This window comes from Aphelocoma coerulescens, chromosome 2, assembly GCF_041296385.1.
Source record: "Aphelocoma coerulescens isolate FSJ_1873_10779 chromosome 2, UR_Acoe_1.0, whole genome shotgun sequence".
NCBI classification, from domain to species: Eukaryota; Metazoa; Chordata; class Aves; order Passeriformes; family Corvidae; genus Aphelocoma; species Aphelocoma coerulescens.
Window position 1 is genome coordinate 123548443 of NC_091015.1, and position 22573 is coordinate 123571015.

The 22573-nt window shown below is 37.1% G+C and overlaps 1 protein-coding gene across 4 annotated transcripts in view; it reads right to left on the reverse strand.

Annotated features, from left to right (window-relative positions):
- The window catches only part of TRAPPC8 (trafficking protein particle complex subunit 8), a 53253-nt gene that overhangs the window by 20425 nt on the left and 10255 nt on the right, over positions 1–22573 (reverse strand). For all 4 annotated transcript variants that reach the window (XM_069004664.1, XM_069004667.1, XM_069004666.1 and 1 more), the window contains 17 exons: positions 21335–21424; positions 19822–19996; positions 19268–19421; positions 18103–18184; positions 16408–16655; positions 14732–14847; positions 13280–13430; positions 11878–11978; positions 10149–10254; positions 8472–8603; positions 6244–6468; positions 5108–5216; positions 4170–4364; positions 3849–3979; positions 2633–2707; positions 1796–1922; positions 600–757 (listed from right to left, as the gene is read on the reverse strand). In XM_069004664.1, the coding sequence (XP_068860765.1) occupies positions 600–757; positions 1796–1922; positions 2633–2707; positions 3849–3979; positions 4170–4364; positions 5108–5216; positions 6244–6468; positions 8472–8603; positions 10149–10254; positions 11878–11978; positions 13280–13430; positions 14732–14847; positions 16408–16655; positions 18103–18184; positions 19268–19421; positions 19822–19996; positions 21335–21424 (2375 nt within the window). The remainder of the gene's footprint in view (positions 1–599; positions 758–1795; positions 1923–2632; positions 2708–3848; positions 3980–4169; positions 4365–5107; positions 5217–6243; positions 6469–8471; positions 8604–10148; positions 10255–11877; positions 11979–13279; positions 13431–14731; positions 14848–16407; positions 16656–18102; positions 18185–19267; positions 19422–19821; positions 19997–21334; positions 21425–22573) is intronic.

Consider the following 22573-nt stretch of genomic DNA (forward strand, 5'->3'; position numbering starts at 1 on the left):
TGGCTCAAAGCTGCTCCAGGGGAGGTTTAGACTGGACATTAAGGGTGGTCAAACAGTGGAATAGGCTTCCTAGAGAGGAGGTCGATGCCCCAAGCCTGTCACTGTTCAAGAGGCATCTGGACAAAGCCATTAACATATTGTAACTGGGTGAGGCAGCTGGACTGGATGATCACTGCAGTCCCTTCTAGCTGATCTATCCCACTCTATAGGGGCCTGTTGTTAACCACTTAGCAAGACCATTTTAATAACCCTAGAAGAGAAAAGCACTATGTTTTAATTAACCAGCAGGAATAACTACTCTAGATGAATGGCAAGCAAACTGAAAAAAGCTTCTTTGCCTGTTCCCTGTTCACCTTAAAATCTGGCTACCAAAGCTGTTGCCAACTAAAATTCTAAAGGGAATACAGCAGCTTCAAAAGGATACTAATTTTGAGGCTTCAAGTTTCAACTGGAAAAAACCCATGCAAGTTTGTCACTGATCACAAATTACCTGGAAAGATTTAGGCATTAACAAAATCCAAGCCTTCATTGTTAGAATTACATTTACAAACTGCATTCAGCTATTTTCTCAAAACTGCCAACAGGAAGTAGCTACACACCTCCAACAAAGGCATTTCTTCCGTAATAATGGGATCTAAACGTCGATCAGGTCCATATTTAATCGAGGTTTTTTCCTCTTTTGTGTTATTAAGTCGAGGTCCTTGGATTTCTAAATCTTGTCGTCCTCGTACAGATAACCCATTGGAAACAAACTTTCCTGAAAAAAAATTTTTAAAACTTTTGTTTAGTTGTGTTTTTTAATTCCTAACTTTGCCTCTAAGAAATGATCCAAAGCTCCCAATCCAATCTCAAAAGTCATTTTGATTTTTGTAACTGGGCACATGCAGTGTTCATTGGTTAAGCAGCCTCACTAACAAAGAACTGTTCAAAGCTTACAGTCACATAACACATGGCTAGTTCAAGTTCCAACAGCCAGTTATCCACTGCTGTGGACTTACTCTGCCCTTCAATAGTTTGACTACAACTGGAAGGGAAGTGGCAGACAGTGCATGAAGTTGATGCATTCATTTCCTTTCCCAGTTTTTGCCAGGCTGGAAAAGTCACTTAAAGGATTATTTCCTTTAAAGACAGCGACCACTCTCCAAATCGTTTTTATTCAAAAGGTTTCCAGCCTCTAGATAAACAAGCTTCTATTTCTTTCAGACACTTTCACATGTTTTAATCTCCATTTCATCCAACAACTAAAGTCTCCATGTGAGAGACAGTTTCAGATGAATGATTCAACAAAACAGATCAAGTAGCATGCAATTAATTGTCCATTTATAGATTAATGTAAAGGAAATTCAAGATGCTAAAAAAACTGTATCAGCCAAATTTAAATTTGGGAATCTATAAAAAGAACTTCAGTGCAACATTTAGACAAAAGTTGAAAGTTAACAAAGCAAAAGGATGCAGAAGAAAAATGAATGGCAAGAGAGTCAATGAGAGTTCTTATAGATTCATCATGGCATAGATGGAATATTTACATTTTGATTTTTTACAGGTTTCAAAATTTCAACAGATTTAAAAGAAGCAATAAAGTATGGATCTGGCATGCTTCCATGGATCCCATGCTTCATGGGATTCCTAAAAGAGCCAATTTTTTCTTTTCCTGTTTCAGTTCTCTTATTTCTATGTCCCTACCTGATGGAAGGCCTTGCATCATGGTAGTCAAACACTAGAATTTAGTTCTACTCTGCAGAAGCCATGTCTCCTCCTTCCAGAAACACACAATTTAAGATAATAATACACTTACCTGTCTGTAATCCAATAGAAGGATCTATCCCATCTAATGACACAGCACCTTGAACAGTGCCAAGATTATAAACGACTCCCAGAATATGTAGCTCCCCTGTTTGATGGGGAAAGAGCTTTAGTCTTGCCTGTGGAGATATGTTAAATTTTTGTTGTTGTTGCTACTAGAAAGAAGTACTATTACATTTAAATGTCCAATTGCTAAACACACTCACAGCTACATTTACTTTATAGGTGTGTCAGATGTAACTGCAACAGTAAATACAGATAATTTACTAGATTCAACATTTCATATACACAGAATTTACCAAACCAGTTCACAGCTGAGAAATGTTCATTATGTTAGGAAAAAATCCTTAAAGCTAACTTCTACTGTGATTAACAGGAGCAGGATCACAGAATGATTGAAGCTGGAATGAACTTCATAGACTTCTGGAGGTCATCGTGCCCAACTTGCCTGCTCAAGCAGGGCCATTTAGAGCCAGCTGCCCAGGACCACATCCAAAGGGCTCTTAACATCTCCAAAGATGGATACTCCACAAACTCTCTGGACAGCCTGTGCCAAGTGCTCAAACGCCATCACGTTTCCAAAATAAGTAAGTGTTATAAATAAAGTTATAAATAAGTGTTTCCTGATGTTCAGGTGGACCCTCTTGTGCCCACTGCCTCTGGTCCTGTCACATTTAAGCACAGTGATAAGATATATGAGGTACTGGAACCTCTGATTCAGTCATGTATTCTGTTAGTTTAGCATTAAGTTCAAATCATAACAAGTTTGAAATGCACACTAAAGTTCAACACTGAAAAAACTATTTTTAAAACAAAGTATAGTACTTACCACTTTTGTCTCCTCACTATTAATTAAAAATTCTGCTATTGCTTCAGTTCCTACCATATCTTCATCACACGTACCCTGAAAAGAAGAAACAGCTCTTTAGATACTATTACTCCCAAGCAGAAAAAGTGGCATAAATAATATTTCCAATACCCTTCCTAAAGTGTTCAAGGGAAAAAAAATCATACAAATTTCCAAACAGTTAGGACAAGAAAGTGCTGCATGCCCAGCTTCTAAGCATTTATGAATTAAAAAAGCAGCTTGAGAGCTCAGTAAACATTTACTTTAGAGAAATTTAAAATTTAGGACTATAAATTGGAACCATTCCCAGTCAGTTTCACTGATGTTCACAGAAGTATTCATCACACCATTAAAGTAGCAGTTCAGATCAGGACAAAACGGAAAGTGTAGGGTAAGCCTTGAGACTTAAACTATGTGGAACCATGTTTATAACTCTGGTAAATACTTGCAGCACCTTTAGAGATCACTGTGTTCCAAATGTTTTGGCCAGGGAAACAAATTATTTATGAATTTCCTGTAATATTCATAGTTTTAGTATGTTCATAGTAGAACATACTAAAACCTTTAAAACATACATGTGAGAACAGTCCATTAGAGCTTTCGGCAGCATTAATTGAAGCATTAAGTTAAACGGTAGTACAATAGCTCATCTAAAGTATTCAAAACATTAATTTTTAATACAATAAATTTTAATTTTTCTTCTAATCAAGATACCAGGATGTTCCTATGTTATACGAGCACCATTTCTCAGAACACACATTTCACTATGTACTCAAATGTACAGTAGCTCAAATAGAAAAGAGTATTTGATAATCTACCTATTGACACTCATATTTGCAGGTTAAGTCTAGTGTGACTCAAAATAGATGTAGCACACATACAATGAAATCTTGGAAGTGTTTTGTTTTGCATTCAGCTTTACGATACACGTTACAATTTGTTTGTTAACTTGGCTGCTTTGTACCCTACAGATCCAGGGAAATCTAGCTAAAATGAAAAAAGAATTTCAGTAGCTACTTTTTTTCTTGTCTTTTTTCTTAGTTTACACTTAAACCTTCACGTTTAATGTTTATACTTAAATGTCTTCATACTACGGAATTTTGAAAATGAAAAGAATTTCTGTAGCTGCTTCTTTTCTTGTCTTTTTCTTTCCATGCCTGCAGCTGTTTGGGGTGGAAAAGGATGAAGCTTTCCTTACCTGCTCTTTTGTTTCACCATCATGCTTTGCACCGAACTCTTTAGGTTGAAACTTCCACAGCAATGAAAGGTCAGTCAAAAGCAGTGGAACTTTCAGAGGGTTTCGGAAGGACACTTCTACAGTTATTGGTTCTATTAAAAAAGTGCAAGAAAATAATGACAACAGGCTTTCCCCATCACAGTCTGAAGGCTCACCTATCTCAGAGTATTTATGTACAAACAACTTGCACAAGAATGTCAGTTCAAATCTATAATAAGGGGAAATATTATACAAATTTATCTAACTCAGTTTATTTCTGAAGTGTAAAAATCTTAACTTTACCTTCTATCACAGCAAGTGGAAATTTGGAGTTATCTGAGTAGCGATTTAAACAGAACTGTGTTGGTTGAAAGTTTGAAGGTATTGTTCCTTTATTTATCACAGACACAACCTGCTCCTCGAGTTCCCTCCACTGTTGTGAGGATTCCGAGTCATACTCCTGATCCAGGCTTACATGCGTGGCTGCCTGCTTTTCACCTGGAGAGAGAGAGGCAGTCTTAGAAAGCGAGAACAGCAACGTGCAACAACTGCATCAGAGGGCTGCACTGGCAGTTTGGTAACTATTCTTAAGATACTTTAAGTTCTAGGTCACTAGTATTTTTATGCTACAATTGATTTAGAAGAGTGAATTGCAAGACATTTTGAAATACACACATGGAACACAACACTGAGAATAATTTGAGTATAGTTCAATTTGGATAGCATGGCATTCCAAGATTTTAGCATGCTACATGGTATACTCAGGCTACAGATCATTTTTATTCTATAACAGACTACAACCCTGCAGTATAGCCCTGGTTTATATAAGAATTTCCATTCAGCCTTCTTTACACTCAGGAATCAGAGTGTTTCAAACATTTCATCCAAGAGGAAGTTAACTGTAAGCTAATTTCTAGCATTGCCACTAGTGTCCAGTATTTGCTCCAGCAATAATAACCCCTTTCATGAAGTTCATTACAAACTTGCATTGAAGCTTTCCAGGTATGAAAAACAGTGGCAGTCAGCACAACCACATACACAGATTTCATATTTACACAGTAAGTCTGAAAACATCCAGCAAGTAGATACTAAGCTCAAGCTTTTCTTTTAAAATATTTTTAAGTTACCCAGTCATTTTAGTTTTCCATAACGACAGAGTTTTTTTAAATGGCACCAACTCTTGCACGTATTTTGGTTCCTTAAAAAAGGGACTTGAAACTGTTTACATATCATTTTCTAACCTTCTGCTGGTCGTCGATCATGCCCAAAGAAAACACGAGTTGCTGAGCTGTTAATATATGGTAAAGGAAGCTGTGGTAAGGGACCATCAGGTGACAGCTGAGTTGCATTCTGGAGCAAAGAAAACAAGAGCGTCATGTACATTACCTATCAATGGCTGAATGATAAGGAAGCCAAGTTAAAAACACTCAGTGTTTGAACAGGGAGTACTTTTAAGATGGAATAAATAATTTCAATTAACTCTTTGACATAGATTTTTTTTCTTCAACAGGAGTTTAAAGATAGTGAAATCTTTATGGGCAAAGGAGAATAATTATTTTAGCCCTGAAATCTAATCACTACTGTGGCTGTGTTGCTATTACAAGCTTTATTCGATGCAAAGCTTGACTCTCTAACTCAGAATTTGATAAACTATATTCACTATCCCACCACCATTAAACGAGACTCTCACCAAGCTGAGCTGTGGACTCAAACACCAGCCTTTGAGTAAGGTCTGCCATAACTTAAACACCACAGAAATTCTGTTCATAAGCTTTAAAAGACAGTAGCTACATGCCTGCATATTGTGTGGCAATATCAGCACTAAACACCCCATAATACCTACGGTATACTTCAATCCAGAATCACTCATGAACTTAAACACAACTCAGTGAGTCACTTTGATTCATCAAATTTTATCCTTATTAAAGAATGAAATTCACTACATGGATGGTGACAGAGCTACCTTGTCTTTATTAAAGATGTATTATCAAAAGCCCCCCAAATCATTATAAATTCATCAAAACAGAACAGATCCATTTCCTCTAAAAAGCGATAAAACTTATCACAACTACAATTCAGCCATGACCCCCAAAAAGAAGACTTCACTTTATTGTAATCAAAACACATCTATTACATTACTGTACTAAAAACCCATAATAATACCCATCTGTGAAAGTACTACACATATGAGATGCAGCATATGTGGGTTTTTTGAAGTCTGAAGTAAAAAATTGAACACATCAACTAGATTAAAAAAAAAAAAAAACAACCCTGGAACAAAGCAGATAAAACAGGAAATCATTTAATGATTTAACAGGAAATTAGTGGTAATAAAATCACTTATTACTCAAGAAACAGAGACAAGGAAGTAATTTACCTTATAGACATAAAGATATTCTCTTAAAAAAGCTCCTTGTTGAGCTGGAGGCTGTTTACTGTCATTGATCAAAATATGCCTGAAGGCAGACACGGCATTGTCCAGCTGACGAAGCGTAAAGGACTGACGACCAATGGTGAAGTTAATGTGGTCTTCTGCGAGAGACCAGCCTTTCCCCTTGTAAACCTGCATTGCTTGACAGTAGCAACGTAAGGCATGTTTCTTCTGCAAGAGAAAGGTTCATTTCTCAAATAATCCCATTATACACTGACTGTAATGATAACATTAGGAAGACTGAACAGTAAGTCAGAAAAGTAGTTTTTACCATCTCCCACCACTATGCAAAGTGTAATGTTTCAGAACTGTGTCTCACAGAATCTGGTCAATACTAACCTAAGCACAGAAGTGTTTGTTCCTACAGTACAGAGCCCAGCCTCCAGATGAAGTTCACATTTTCTAAAGACTAGAGTAACAGGCAGTAAGTTAAAAAAGCAAATAAAAAGAAAAGACTACTTTTAGAACAGTGAGGTTCCTTTAGGACTGACTGCTAAAGTCTACAGAGCTCTGCTGCCAAGCTTCAGGACATAGACTGGATTTAACATGTTTCATTCCACTCAAACTGAACTTTCAGTGTGACAATTTCAGCCAACTGTTGTTCAGTAGACATACCTGGGACAAAAATCCATGCCAAGCAAACCAACAAAACATAGTCCTACAGTACATACAAGAAAAACTACCAATCAGATCAGCCACTGGGGGATAGATGGTCTGATGCCAATCAGCTCCACAGTTCCTTTCCTGTATATACATCAGGACCCAGGCATTCAATCCCAAGTCTAGGTATTGAACAGCTGTATAAACATTCACTGTACAGCTAAGGCTCAGCTTCTAAAAAATGGCAACAGCATTCCCTTACTTACAGCAGTAATGAGGGGGGAGGGAAAAACCTAATATATGTTCACACTGGTACAGTCATGACAGCAGAGTACAAGCAGTAAATCCTTAACATTGGCACATACTAGTGACACTTTAAAATATGGTATTATGGTCTGCAGCTAAACAGCCTGGCTGATTTCTCTTCAGTAGCATTTTATATTTTGGTACCTCTAAGGATATGGAAAAAAAAAAAAATGCTACATTGCCTATAACACTGAAAAAGTATTTATTGGAAACCAAAATCCCTACAAATATCAGACACAAACAACAAAGAGAGCTGTTACACAAAGTCAAAACTTTACAAAATGCATTCACTTTCCCAGAGAAAGGAACAAGATATAAAAGAATAAATAAATGAAAAATTGATCAATAGCTCCCTATCAGTACTATCCAGTCATAACAACAGACAAGAATACTACTGAATGAAGAAAACCAAGGAGGGGGAGAAATACTCCTACTATTCTTCACATCACAGAAGCCAACAATGCAAAAATACATTTTTTAGTCCTTACCAGGACAGTGAGACTGAGATTGGGTAGGGTGGGAGAAAATCCCCAGCCAAGACCACGGGGCTTTGTTCTAAACAGAATTTCGATGCCTTGGTTCTCCTGTATTATTGTCTTGCAATAACAAGCTCAGCAGGAATCAAGCACAAGCTATCTTTACAGAATGTATCCTGCAACTAATGCAAAAACAAAGCACAGAAGTTCTGTCCAATGACGTTTATCTACCACACTTAGAGCTGCCTGGAAAGGAATGTGAATGGGAGTAAAAACAATCTGATCTGTATTGGTTTAACTGTTGCTTAAGTCTAACAGCCACAGAGATGCTTTGGTTTGTTGTGCAGTAACTGTTCATGCACCTGCACCTCCAACAAAGAGCATGTATTTAAGGCACCAGGAAAAACAAGTATTTAAATTATGCTATTATTCTAATAAACTGAGTTTAACAAATAATTCCCTCCCACAAGTCACTCTTACCTCAAGAGTAAAAATAACCTTTGCCCAGAAAAGCCTTGTATGTTACTGTGCATAGAATGAGACTCAGAAATGAAAACACACATCACTTTAGCCACAAGTCAGCAATCTTCAGCATTACTTCAAAAACAGAAGTAAAAGGCTAAGGCTATCAATGCAGAAGTCATTTTCAGAAGATTACAGAACAGAATACTGCTGACTAACACAGAAGTGTTGGAAGCCAAGAATCTTTTTCCGGACTAATGACACACTTAACATGTTTTTCCAAAGTATCAAATACCAGGCATATTTTCCATGTGGAAAGATAATACTTACCTGGCCTGCTTTACTAAACCTGTGGCCAGCCAATATCATATGAAATGCAAACTTTCTAACCATGGGACTTCTCATGTTTATAAAACAATGGGCTGCCTGCTCCAACAGGAGTGCACTGCGAAGATCTGAATCCTGTTTAAAAGGAAAAAAGAAGAATTAGCCTGAGTTGAATAAAAACATAAAAGGCAACAGTGGTCTTGTTTTAATGGTAAGAGGGACAGTAAGTTGTAAGAGTTCTGTGAAGCCAAAGATTCTTTTATATGCAAACATTATATACGTATGTGAACATATAAAAATAAGACTAAAAGTATTTTTCAATAGTGTTCAATACCATCATGTTCTTATTTCTTCTAGTGAAGAATATATGAACATGTTTCAGTATGAATAACAAAAGAAATATTTTCTGCTTTTTCAGTTACTCAGGCTACGGTTTCAAACACCATTACCTCTGAAGCACTCTCCTACCTTTCCCCTCCCTCCCCCTGCAGATATTAAGGCTAGAACCAAAAAACAAGACCTCTAACAGGATGACAGAAAAATAGAGGGAGCAATGAAACTTGGTGAACTTTTATCACATGAGCCTTTTGAACCTATTGATTTCTTAATAATGTACAATTTCTTTCTATTACACTCTTTTCTTCTCCTTCCAAGACTCAGCTATATTACTTTAACCAATAAGAACAGAATCTACTTGATTTTACCACAACTGGACTCCATGCTATCAGTGATGTTCAAGTATATATCTTGACTACAAATATACTCTTAGACACCAATGCAGTATCCTATGAAGATTCTCCTTGCAACAACCAAAATGCACCACAGGCATACTATGTGCAATTTCAAGTTATAAAACAACTGTGCAGAGCTAATGGTATTTAAATCCCTTGGTTAAATATCTTAGGCTGCTCTCGTAAGCACTGGTAGCAAGCTTAAGTTGAAAGGGCAAGAATGAAGCTACAGAAACACTTGAGAAAGAAAATTACAGAACTAAACAGATTTATTCCATGCTTAATCTGTCCCAGGAAAAGTCTCAGAAGCACCACATTTGGTGCAGCTGACAACAAAGTCAGAACTACCAGTTACACTTCTCTCCAAGCTACAAAGGAGATGCTACACTATTACTGGTATTACACTTTCCTTCACTCCTTTTCAAGCAAGACAATTTCTGGGTTAGAAGCTGATTCCATGCTTAATTTCCACCAACTAATATCACAGAAGTGTAGGGTTTCACTTACACAGTAAGGCTCTAACGATTCATATGAGCTGAGCTACAGTAATGCCTTAGTTGCTTAAACTATAGAGAACTTCTGATTATATATGGGATAGCATCCATTATGGTTCTGGCAAGCCATGCTAATACTTTTAACACATGAGTTCTTAAGCTACACCATCCAAGAGCTAATCAGATGTCAAAGAAAATTAGTTACAAAGCCAAAGATAACATATTTTGCATGGTTAAGGAAGTCAAGCAAACCATTTGACTAGAAAAATAATAACCGTACTAGCTCCTTCACTTACAGTGTAAACAGTTTTCTTCATTTCCTGCTCTATACCTGCTCATTTGCTACCTTTGGCAAGAAAATATTGTAGGAGAAGAATCAGAAGGTAACCTAGAAGTGTTTGGGTAAGAAAACAAATACAGAGAGGGCAGAAATGGAAAAAGCTACTGAGTTTTACCTCACTGGTTAAACGAATCAGAAGAGCAGCTGCCTCTGAATATTTGCTTTGACTTTTTAAGATTTCAGCACTAAGCAGCACACAGCGTTCAGCCAGCACCATGTTCCTAAAGTAAAAACATACATGTATTAATAAATATTTATCAAAATAAATCTCAGAAAACTTTTCAATTCAAATTTTACTGATTTTCTACACACAGCATCAGACTCAGGTTCTGTTGCTTATCCTTCTTAAAGCAAAATACATGAAAGTTCACTCCCCACGAAACAACCACATACAGATTGACACATTAAGTACCCTATCCCACTATAACATGAGCTTTATAAAAGTCAAAGCTGGACAGCATTTTTGAGAACAGTACTGTATCTATAAAAATACCAACTAAAATGATCTGATGAACAAGAAGTCCAAGAGTTAGAAGCAGGTTGTACTGGGAAGTTGTACCTGGGTACCAGGTGCCCACCAAGCTGCTGTATCACACCCCCTGCTCAGCAACACAGGGGAAGAAGATCAGACTAAAAACCTCACGTGCTGAGAAAGGGACAGGGAGATCACTCAGCAGTTAGTTATGGGCAAAACAGACTTGTTTGGGTGAAGATTAAATTAATTTATTGGCAGTTAATAACTGAATAGCACAGTGATAAAAAAAAAAAAAAAAACAGAAATAAAACACCTTCTCTTGACAAATCCTCCTTCCTAGGCTCAAGTTCACTCCCAACTCCTCTACCTTCTCCTCCCTGCAAGCAGGGCAGGGAAATGGGGAAAAGGAGTTGCAATCACTTCATAACATTTCTCCTACGCTGCTTCTTCCTCCACATCCTCCTCCCCTGTTTCAGTGTGGGGTCCCTCCCACAGATACAGTTCTTCAAGAACTACTCCAACATGTATCCTTTTTGTAGAGTCCTTCAGGAACCAGTGTGGTTTCCTCACAGGTCACAGTTCCTGACAGCAACTTGCTGTGGCATAGGCTCTATACAGCCACCTTCAGGGTATGTCCACTTGCTCTGCCACTGGGACAGGGCTGCAGGGTAGATCCCTGCTTCCCCATGTACCTCTGTGGGCTGCAAGGGGAAAATCTGCTTCAGCATGGTCTTCACCACAGGCTGCAGCAAAGCACTGCCTTCTCCTGACCTTGGTATCAGCACAGCTGTTTCTCTCATTTTCTCACTCCCTTCTCACAGCTGCTGCTGTAAATGGTATTTTTACCATTTCTTAAATGTATTGTCTCAGAGGTAACACCAGCACCAACATACCCAGCTTGGGCAGCAGCATGTCCATTTTGGAACTGAGTGAAAACTGATTCTGCCACAGGCAGCTCCTGCTGTCTTCTCACAGAAACCTTCCTTGCAGCCACCCCACTACCTAAAAATCCACCAAACACCAGCACCAACATACCCAGCTTGGGCAGCAGCATGTCCATTTTGGAACTGAGTGAAAACTGATTCTGCCACAGGCAGCTCCTGCTGTCTTCTCACAGAAACCTTCCTTGCAGCCACCCCACTACCTAAAAATCCACCATGTGAATTCAGTACACAAGTCCAATAAGCACTCTGTTAAGAACAGCCCAGATGTCCTTTCATGCTATCCTAGATATGTTAGTTTATCTTACTGTTTAAAGAGTTATACCATCACTCTGTAATCATCTGGCACTATCACTGTGCAGGGCAAGAAAGTTAAGCCAACAGATCTTTCAACTTTCATTGGATCAGTACAAAAGTAAACAACATACTTGCAGATATCTCGATAGGTCTGAATTGCTGTCTCCATATAATGAGCAGGATATGGCCTAGGAGCTCCAGGTTGAAGAAAAGCTGATACTGCTGCCATTTCCTACAAGAGAAATTCAGTACTGTCACTGTAGTTTTTTCAACAAATCATAAACCTCAAAAGGCTGAGGAACACGTTTCAACAGCTACTAGATTAAAGATCTTCATCTAATTGGTTACTGGCATATAAAAGCTTCCAACACACTATAACTGATAAAAGGTTTAATACAACAGCCGATTTATGGCTCTGCTTATAATTAGCCACACAGCAGCCAGAGAGTTACACACAGAAGTCTTTGCAGTTGACAGTACCCCCAACATCGTGCAGAAGCATTGATTCAGTACTGTTTTACAAATCCAGAAGAATTTCCTATTGCAGGAGCAATCTTCCTGATAAAGTAGGACTACCATGTATTTTAACATGAGGACTGTTTTTTGAGTTTTGACTAAATGAAATCACACTATCAGCTTCCAAGGAAACTCTAGTAAACACGCAGTCTGAAATTTTACTTTTCTCATGGATTGAAAATATCTGCAGAAAGTAAAGACTAAGACTAGCATATTGCAACATATTCATAATTAAGACTGCTTCTATTCATTTGGAAATTAAGATTTCTTAATATTTTTCTGATTATTCAGATTATCTAAATGCAGAGCAACTGTCTGAACTGTAAAAACACACATTTATGTAGAAGTTTTAATCAAGATGCAAAGGTGTACAATAATGCCTCCACAGCTCTGTGAAGCAGAGTTTCAAATTTTAGCAAGTTAACCAAAGTTTACAAAACATATCTTCTAAAAATTGATCAAATTACTCATTTTCCCCAGTACTCCCATTTATCTTGTTGAAAATTACTTTAGTCATAAATAAATTCTTAGGAGGAAATAATGAATGAGTATGTGTTTAGAGTGGAATTCAGTAGTAATATACTCAAAGTATAGCCTTCAAGTCTTAAGTCCCCCCAAAATAGGTACAATACCATATTTATAGTGACAGTGTCTTGACTTTCTGGCAAATAAGTATTCTGCCAAAGCCTAGAAGAGATACTATAAAGCTATTTTATATCTGGCTTTGAGTTATCAGTTTAAAGATCCATTTTTCTGGAGGTTGCATTCCAGGTTTTCTCCTTTCCATACTTTAAGAATTAACTCTCCAGTTTTTATTCACACCTTTATTCCCTTCATATAACAGCAGAAAACAGATTTTACAACACTTCAGAGTTTCTTAAAGATATGCAGCAAATTTGGGGAGATCCTTACAAACTTGGAGGTGGAGGAGAGAGACTGCATTTTGTTACCTTCAGACAAATATTAGAGATTATTAGAAAAAATTCACAGAATGTTCATGTTATGTGAAGTACCAACCAGTGCTCCAGCTGCATAAAGCATTGCCTGATCATTTAAGAAGTCTTTCTTTGCTGTATGGTAACAGCTATATGCAAGTTCATAGTGTTGCACCAAAAAGCACAAGTCTGCCATTTTCCGGATTTGAAGCTCTGGTGCTTCTGGTGGATACCTATAAATACAAACATTTAAATTCAAAGTCATCCTCTCTCACCTTAATATCTATTCACAGAGTAGTAATAAAACCTGCATTGCTTCAGCCTTGCCCAAAAACAGCTAAGGAAAGTGAAGCCGCTTCCTTTCTGCCACTGGTAGCTTGGTTTCACATCCTACTTTCTGATTAACAAGATTCACCATTCCAGTAACACTCAAAGCAAGCATTCCTCTTAGCCAAGAAATACTGAATAGAGTTTATAACTACCACTGAAACTGCTCAGTCAGATTAATCATTAGAGCTAAGCACAGCTGTATGAGAAGGAAAAAAAAAAAAGACTTTGACTGTAAGTTATTTCTCCCCATTTTTTTTGAAAGTCCACTAAAAAACTATGCTTTATGCCAAAACACTGCGCAAGTTCCTGTCCTCTGCAAGCATCAATCTAACGTTTAGTTAATCCAATATATATATGAATCACTTCAGTAATAATCAAATACATTTTCACAAACACTTGTATTTCAAATGTTGTAGGAAGTAAATTACACTTACGAGTTCAAAACAAAAAGCTGGAATTAGCAACATTCTGATTATGAATCCAAAGACACCCAACATAGATATTTGAAGCTGCAGGTGCGTGTCAAGGGCATTACCCTTGACTAGATAATGACCAAAAATTATTTAGACTTCTGTGGTAAAGAGAGTTGGAGAGTGATTTTCATGATTATACATCCTAATTCACAGAGGGAAACTACCAAAAGCATACAGAATTAGTATTTTGGTAACACTTAGAACCTGGTTTTAGTGTATACTAAGATGCAGGTGCACTAAGTATGAAATTCCCCTTACTTTAGCTCTTGAACATATTGCAAAAGCAATATACTCAACACTCTACTGGAGTAAATTGCATAGTTACATAAGCAAAAACACCTATAGATGGGGTCTGGCTATAATGACAAGAGAAAAAACTTGTACAAATCTCAAAAGAATCCCTCGTGGCAAACCATAGCTTCTTTTTATTACTATTACTGTTAAAAACTTGTGCTCTTATTAACTTAGAAAGCTTTGCTGAAAATAGAGCAGGCAGATGACTCTGCAAACAGTTTATTTTATCCCCTTTTTCTTTAAGTTCTGCTTCTCCTTTATTGTGCATATTTAGGCAAAGTACTTTTCATGATTTTTTCTAATTAAAGTCATTCACAACACTCTGGTTTAGTTCACACTGCAGAACACCACCATCAAATGAACACAGGCTTTCCCTCCCCACCTAAAAAAGGTACATTTACAGTTTAGATTTAAAAATAAGGACTGAGATTACTTACAGCAAACCAGAAGTGTTCTTGAGTTCATTTATACTCTTCTCTGGAACCTTGCTGCCACTAAACCACTTTTTAGTAGCAGAAAACAGTGACCGGCTCAAGCCTTTCCTGGATATTAACTGGAGAAAGACATGGAATTAGAGCACTACATTGCAAAAGATCTAACTTAAACTAATATAAAAAGCCAAGCTTCATTATGGCTTCGTAAATTGTTTTTTCTTCCATAAAACAGAAGTAAATAAAAGGAGCAAAATAACTAAGATCACACTTCTTTAGAATTAGTCTCTGACACTGAGATAGAAGTTGCAATTCATGTATGTATTTCATCTCAGACAGTTGAGGTTCATATTCTTTCTGTAAACTGGAGAAATATCCACCTTAAGAACTTGAATATTTGATACATCTGTTTGAAAACTAAATTCTAAATAATTAGAATATCTAATTTGCGGTAGCAGTCCAACTTAAAATCTAGACTAAGTGCATACTACAAGAAAGAACCTTCTCTCTGTCACCACCCACATAAAGCATTATCGCACCATGAACATCAATTTCAAGTGTCAAAGGTATGAGCCACACCTCCAAGCAAAGTTACACAACTTTATTCTTTCAGATAATTTCCACTTAGAAGGAAACTTCTGCAGGGAACTACCACTCCCATCCTATAAGGCAAACTATATCACTCTTAAAAGGTAATTTTTAAAAGCAGAACATCTCCCTTTTCCTACCAGAACTAGGAGCTTATCCTACATTCCTGTTTGCTACACTTTATGTAACCACTTCTTTTAAATGTTTCTTCATAAAACTTACTAAATGTAAATATGGTCAGCACATACAAACTCCCAGAAGTAAATTCAAGGAGTGAGCATTCCTTACAGGACATGATCCTTAGTGTGAAAAGCCCTTATACTTAAAACTGTAACTTGAATAGACAATCCAATCAAAATAAAATCAGAAGTCAGATAACAGACTGATATTTGAGTCCAAGACTTAACGCTAAATACAGTAATTTGATTGCCCTAATGTAAGTCAATCCATCTCTGCAGTTGTTTAAGGGCATATAAGAGTGAAACACTTGTAAAAGAACTGTGATGCAAATAACTTAATGTACGCACTTGACTTAGCATGGATGCGATATTAATCACACTTCCAAAAAATCCTAGTTTGAGAGAAGCATATTCCCTGCAAAAACTGCTAAGATCAGAGTTACACGATTCAGGGTGTCCCTGCATTTTTTCCCTATCAAGTAGCAACTAAAGGATGCAGCTTTTTTTGCAGATGATTATCGATTAAATACATTTCTTAAATTTATCTGTGTATTCTGATGTTGAAACACAAAGTCCATGTTGATCCCCATGCCAGAATCATCCAAGAGAACAGAATATTAAGATTTTAAGGTCAAGAACAGATTTTCCTGGAAACAGTTCAGACAGGCTTTCACCAAGAAGCCACTTTGCACTGGAGCTGCTGATACAAATTAGTACTCGTTTTTTTAGACAACAAATTGAGCAATAATGAGAACTTCAGTTATTTCTCTTAAATCTACTTACAGTTTTCAGCAAGACCGTTGAATCATTAGAAACAGAAGGAAGTAATACTGTCAAAACAGATGTTTGGATAACTGGATTTGTACCCCAACCATTTTTCCTTATAGCACAAAATATTTTTAAGAGTAAACTGACCTGATCATTGAGCTGTCGAATTGTTTTCTCTATGTGTGGCAAAAGTCCCCGAAATGTGAATTCCTGTATGAACTGCCTAATTCGATCATGATCTGTGAGAGTTAAACAAGCACCATGAGGCGTCCCAGAATTTGACTTCTTCGAGTCTTGCAGCGATGTAGAAGCCTTCATGTAATCAGTGCTATCCAAACTGCCACTGGGATGATCCAGTTGAAGGGGGTGAGTCTTAAAGTTATTTGATAAGCCATCTGTTGAAAGATTGAAACAAAAACTCCAGTAAGTATAAAGTTACTTAAACATTTTGGGTTTTAAAGGTCATTTTTATTAACCTACTTCAAAGCTTTCCTTACTCAGAACTCTGTAAAGCAAAGCAATTCACCAACTGTTCTGCACTATAGATCAATGCTGAGCAGGCAGCAGCACAGCACTGAGTATTGCATCATTCCTGAAATTCACAGAAAGTTCAGGGAATCTCAAGAATTACAACATGGCTAAATATGTACGGTTTTGGTTCTCAACTACAGTGCAAAAAAATCTTCCAGTATGCTGACTAATATCAACACTGAAGGAAAACTATAGAAACATTAAAATCAAAATAAAGCATTCATGAAAGTTGGAAATGCAGCAATTACTACAATGGCTCCATTGGGTCCATTATCCTTTTTTTCTGCTTATGCAGTAAGGTTAAAAAAAAAAACCTAAACAACAAAACAAACATAATTTTCCATGTCCTTCCAAGCAGTCAACATGGAAAACAATTTCCTCTGAAGTCCTCTTCGTTCAGTGAGAAGGGCTGCTGACTACTATTGCATTTAGCTCTCTGAAATAGACTGAGACACTGCTTCATTCTAAGACTTAAGCAATTCTCTTATTTATAATAAGAAAATCAGCTTGCCCTATCTGGCACCGAGCAAAGCTGAATCGTGAAAGCAAATCCTTAACGGATTTCACTCATGAAAAGTAAAGCTGAGTTTGTAAAGTTCAATTAGCAGCTTCCAGACTACATCTGGTCTGCAAGGCCTTAGAAAGATGGCAACTGTAGGCTGTCCCACACATGCTAGGTCTCCAAACGCCTTTCAGGTGAGATATGAAGAATCTGGGCTGAGACAGGCCAGACAATGCAGGGTACCTCACCTTTTCCCTATTTGATAATGCCTCTCATCTGAATCCTACACTGTTATCTGAATTATTTTTAAGGGTGCATTAATTTCCACTCAATTTCTTTTACTATCCTCTCCCATCCACAAGCTGAGTTCCAAGGCAAGTGCTTCCAAACAGCTTACAAACTAAGCACTTCCCTGACATTTACAGATTTAATACCAAAACCAAGGACAAAAAAAGCTCCAAAACCTCAGCTTCCAAGTTATAGCAGAGGATACAAACCAAAACTTTCATTGTTATGAAAATTGACCGTTTAATCATATGTAATTTTTACTAATTACCAGAGTTTGCAGGCAGTATGTTTAATCTTACAAAATATGAGCCCGGTACATCATTAGCCATCTCATTAAGGAGATGCCACCAATCCAGTAGGGTCAGTACCACAGCATTTTACTTTGAGGACACTTAGAGCATTCAGAAAACTATTACTCTGAGCTCCCTAACAAATCATCTAATTAATTACTGTCCAAGACACTAGACAACCAGTTGTGTAAATGCTATAACATCAAGGTTTTCATAAAGTTACAAAGATACCTTTAATTTCACTGTCTATGCCGTCTGATATCAAGTGATCAGTATTCTTGTTTGAAACAACAGTATAATCTTCATAGCAATCCTGCCACAAAAAGGGGGGAAAAAAGTCAGAACTTTAAGATACTCAACCACATACAAAAGTCAGTAAACAGTAGCTGTCAACTTCAGTAAGTTAACTGAATTACTGCAGCAGCATGTTTGTTCATATATATTAACTTCTCTAAGTAGTTTCTGAGGCTTTAAGAAACTGTCTCATTTAAAAGACGAAGGTTATATTCACCAAATGAAGCAAATACTTTCTGACTTGCTCAACTAACTCCCCTGTCAACCAAAGCAACTCCAACTCTTACACAGCAATGCCTACAGCAACAAAAATATATTCCCTAAAGCAGATCCTGAGTAAGCTCACACACACATAAAAATCTATATTGCACAGTTGACGTGGGATAAATAGAAAAATGTATTTTTAGTTTATGGTGGGCTATAACTCACTGGTCCTCAGATTATAGAATATGAAATGTTTTGACTTTCCAGTACCAGCTACATTTGGTAAAGAAATACGATTCCACAAACCTTTTAATCATAAGGAGCTATAACTGCAGGTCAGTCAAAAGCAAACTCAAAAAAGAGTATTTTTGGTTCTAAAGCCAAAAATACAGATATTTATGGCAAACTCAAAACACACTATCATTTGCAATCTTAGCAGATGACCAGACTACACACAAAAAGTTATCATAAAAACCACACATACTCCCAACAAAGCAACACACCCACACTATCTAGTGAAGTACAGAAAACCCAGGGAAAAAAAAAAAAATTAAGAGTAACGAAGACAAAAATGAAGGTCGAAAGTTACTATAAACAGGACACTTCTGAGGTTACTTCCTCTTACAGCTCTTAAGGCATAAGTATTATTTCTGTGCTACAGTCAGTCTACTTCAGACAGTCCAGTATTTCAGTGCTCCTTACTGTCAACTTAAGTAGCATAGAGGACAGTTCCTACTGAAGACTCATCTTATGCCCTCACAAAAAGTCATAGCTGTGTCAGAAGTATCCTGACTGCCTATTAGCTCATTCTGTAGAAACACATATATAACACTAAGGCAAAACTTAATGCAACCAAAAAATATGGACCTTAAAAACTGTTTTTAGAATACTGTAATACCTGGTTCTGGATAGTGTTTTTCTGAAGGTACTGACTCCAAGGATCTGGTATCTGTTCATCTGCTCCTCTGTTAGACACTCGAGAATTTATTTTCAGCAAATAGCAACCCTGAGTTCCATACCTCTGTTTCATCTCTTCATAAATGGAGTCAGCTCTGAAACAGTACAACAACATTTATCCTATCTTGATATCAAACTAACTTTAAAGTGTGTAGTGCAACAAGCTATTTTAGACTATTATTCATAGTGCTTAAAAGGAAAATTCTCCTATTTTTAAAGCAATCTGTTATGCAAGAGTAAAACTGAGAATCTTTGACAATTAGTTTAGCAAGCTAGCAAAGAAAGCATCTACCCCAAAAGCTGGGACTGATTCATTTCATTTTACATGAACACAAGAAGATGATCTAAAAATAATACTTTCAAATATCTGCCTTGATAATAGCATACTGGCTAATGGATCCTGTTGCATGTCTAATCTCAACAGAATTTATCAATGCAAACATTTTGGTCAAAGAGCTCGCTCATCTGTAAGCTCACTGAAGACAGATGACCCACCTCTGTTCTTCTCCTGTGCTTACATCATGCAGTAACACATAATATTTGAGTGTGTTTGGTATAAACCATTTAGGATACGAGTATTCACTACTGTGCTGAATCCGATGTTGCTCTTGTGACAGCTTCAGGAACTGCTCCACAGGGTCAGGTTCACTAGAAGAAACTACCAGCATACCTGAATTCATTACTAAGGACATATACCCAAAGAACACAGGGACAACCACTGTGCACAGAATAAAATAGGAAGTCTATAAAATAGAATGGATGAGTACAATACTTAAGCACATAAAACATGCTATCACAAAAGTATGTGCAATTAGAATTTGGCCTTAGTCTCAATAAAAAACAATCAGTTAACTAACATCTGTAAAAGGACATGCAACAGGAGTTTGCTCCAATTCCGACAGTGAATCCAAGTTTAAGCTGCTATGTGATAGCTCATTTAAGATTTCAGATAGAGACCAGATGTTCACATAGCAAACATGTAGCTGAAATTCATCCCCACTGTATTTTAGCTTTCAACTTCCAAGGAGGCTTGGGGCTTTAAGTTTTCACCTGAACAACAGTGATAACCAGCATTTCATAAACACAGCAATGTCACAGCACCTGAGTAAAAAGTGGAAGTGTTCAGATTTTTACCTCAATGCAACTACACAGTTATTAATAAGGAACATTCTGCTCTGCTACATCTACTCACCAAATCAAAAGACGTTAATTCAGAGAAGCCAGAAAGCAAAGTTATACTTTAAACATTAGTAAATTCAGAAGTCAGAATCAGTATTTTGTGAAGTTAATTCTGCACAAGTGTGGCCATTAACATACTTTTCCATCATACTGAAATTATAAGGTTCAGTACAGAATTAGGAACAGTGTCATGAAACCTGCAGCATCATAATTACTGTAAAGCTAAACACCAGCTACATCATGAAACAGTGATTATTTTCAATTTCCCTGTAGACAAGCAAATTGGGCCTAAGCTTTGGTTAAAAAAAAAAAAAAAGTGAAAACATTCAGGCATTGTTCCAGTCTTTCCAGACTTCTTTCTGTCCAGCATAGCTCGAAGTTTACCAAATTTCCAAAACATCCTCTTCCCAACCTCCACCACTCCATCTGCTTACAAAAAGCTATTAAAAAGCAGCAGATGCATCCCAAACATACATTCCTCTGTTGCAGATAAGGGACAGTCAAGAGATACCTAAAAAGCTACAGCACAAAGTGTCTTAGGATGATGGAGTTTTGTTTACAGGTATTGGCTTTGAGCTCACTTTGACACCAAAGGAGTGTGTGGAAAAGGGGAAAAAACCCCAATACCAACAGCACAAAAAAACTCAGGCCAAACAACCACAAAGAAAACCCTGATGCCCTTATGAAATCAGTCTGTGTAGTCAGACAGTGAAAAAATATACAGGCTTCCAATCATAATTGAGAAAGAGTTACAGCAAAATTTTAGTGTCTCCTACATTACATTTTGTAAGAGCCTTCCCTGGAGCGGTCTGTAACACTCAAAGGATACATGCAACATAGTGGTTTAAGAATTCATGATCTGATGCAGGCATGGACTGAAGAAAGCACTCTCTGTAAGACTCAAACCACGGAGTAGTAGCTGAAATACACAATAAAATAGGAAAAATTAGACTATTAAGTGAAACTTGTTTACCCATTAATGAAAAGGAAGTATGAATGACTACACCTAAAGTGAAGCCTGCAAACTCTGACAAGGTTTGCATGGCAGGGGAAAGAAGGGGAAACAGTCCAAGGTGAAAGTATTTTAGTATTTACTACACAAGTAAGAGAAACAGTAACACTTGAATCAAATCCTGTGAAACTGAACGGCATCTTAAGCATCACATTCCTCACCACTGTAGGCTCACATGTATTCGGTCCTTGTTAAACCAACTACTCTTTACCACTCCTTTAAACACCCACACACTTGGCAAAGAAAGAAATAAATTCTTCTAACAGTCATTGAATTTCCAGGCTAGGGATGTAGGAATTAACCAAGAAACAAAATTCATTTTTGAGTATGGAGAGGAGCTAAGGATTACCAAAACTCTATCCTGCCTGTTTTCTCTAAGTGTTGACTTGGCTTGACAGCAGTTGCTTTCCCATGGCTAGCTAAAATAAACAGTTCAGCCAGCAAAGATCCAAGAAGGTAAAACCTCAGATACAAGCTGTGCCATTAATGCCTTAAAATTTTAACCTGCCATGTTCAACACCCTTTTACAATAGGGATTTCATTTTCCTAACCATAACAAATCAAGGGAAACAAAGGATGTCTGGGACATCAAAAAAAATATGTGAACCTAATATTGTCCATTTCTTTCCACTCCAACTATGGGTCAAACAATGAATTACTATTTCTTCTTTTAAACCTGTTTTATGCCATCTTAATTCTCCAACTCCTTTCCCTTGAGTGGGAAACAGACTCCAGAGCAAAATCAATCCACTTTCAATAACCTGATTTCACACTGAAGTAACTGGAATCCAGAGTCAACTCACCTGCAAACTAGTGAACAGTAACTAGTGGATAAAAAAAAATAGTAAGAAAATCTGAAGGTATTTTCCTTATATGACCCTAAAAAATCCACACTGGGACTTTAGTCCCATAAAAATTTCTAACACTTTGCAAAGCTCTCATGCACCCCCTCAAAAAAACCAAGCCAAACCACCACCTTGGTTTCTTAAGCTAACTTTAGGAAACAGGTTCAATTTTATGTTGGAACTATCTTCTAGGGCATTCATTTAATGTGTT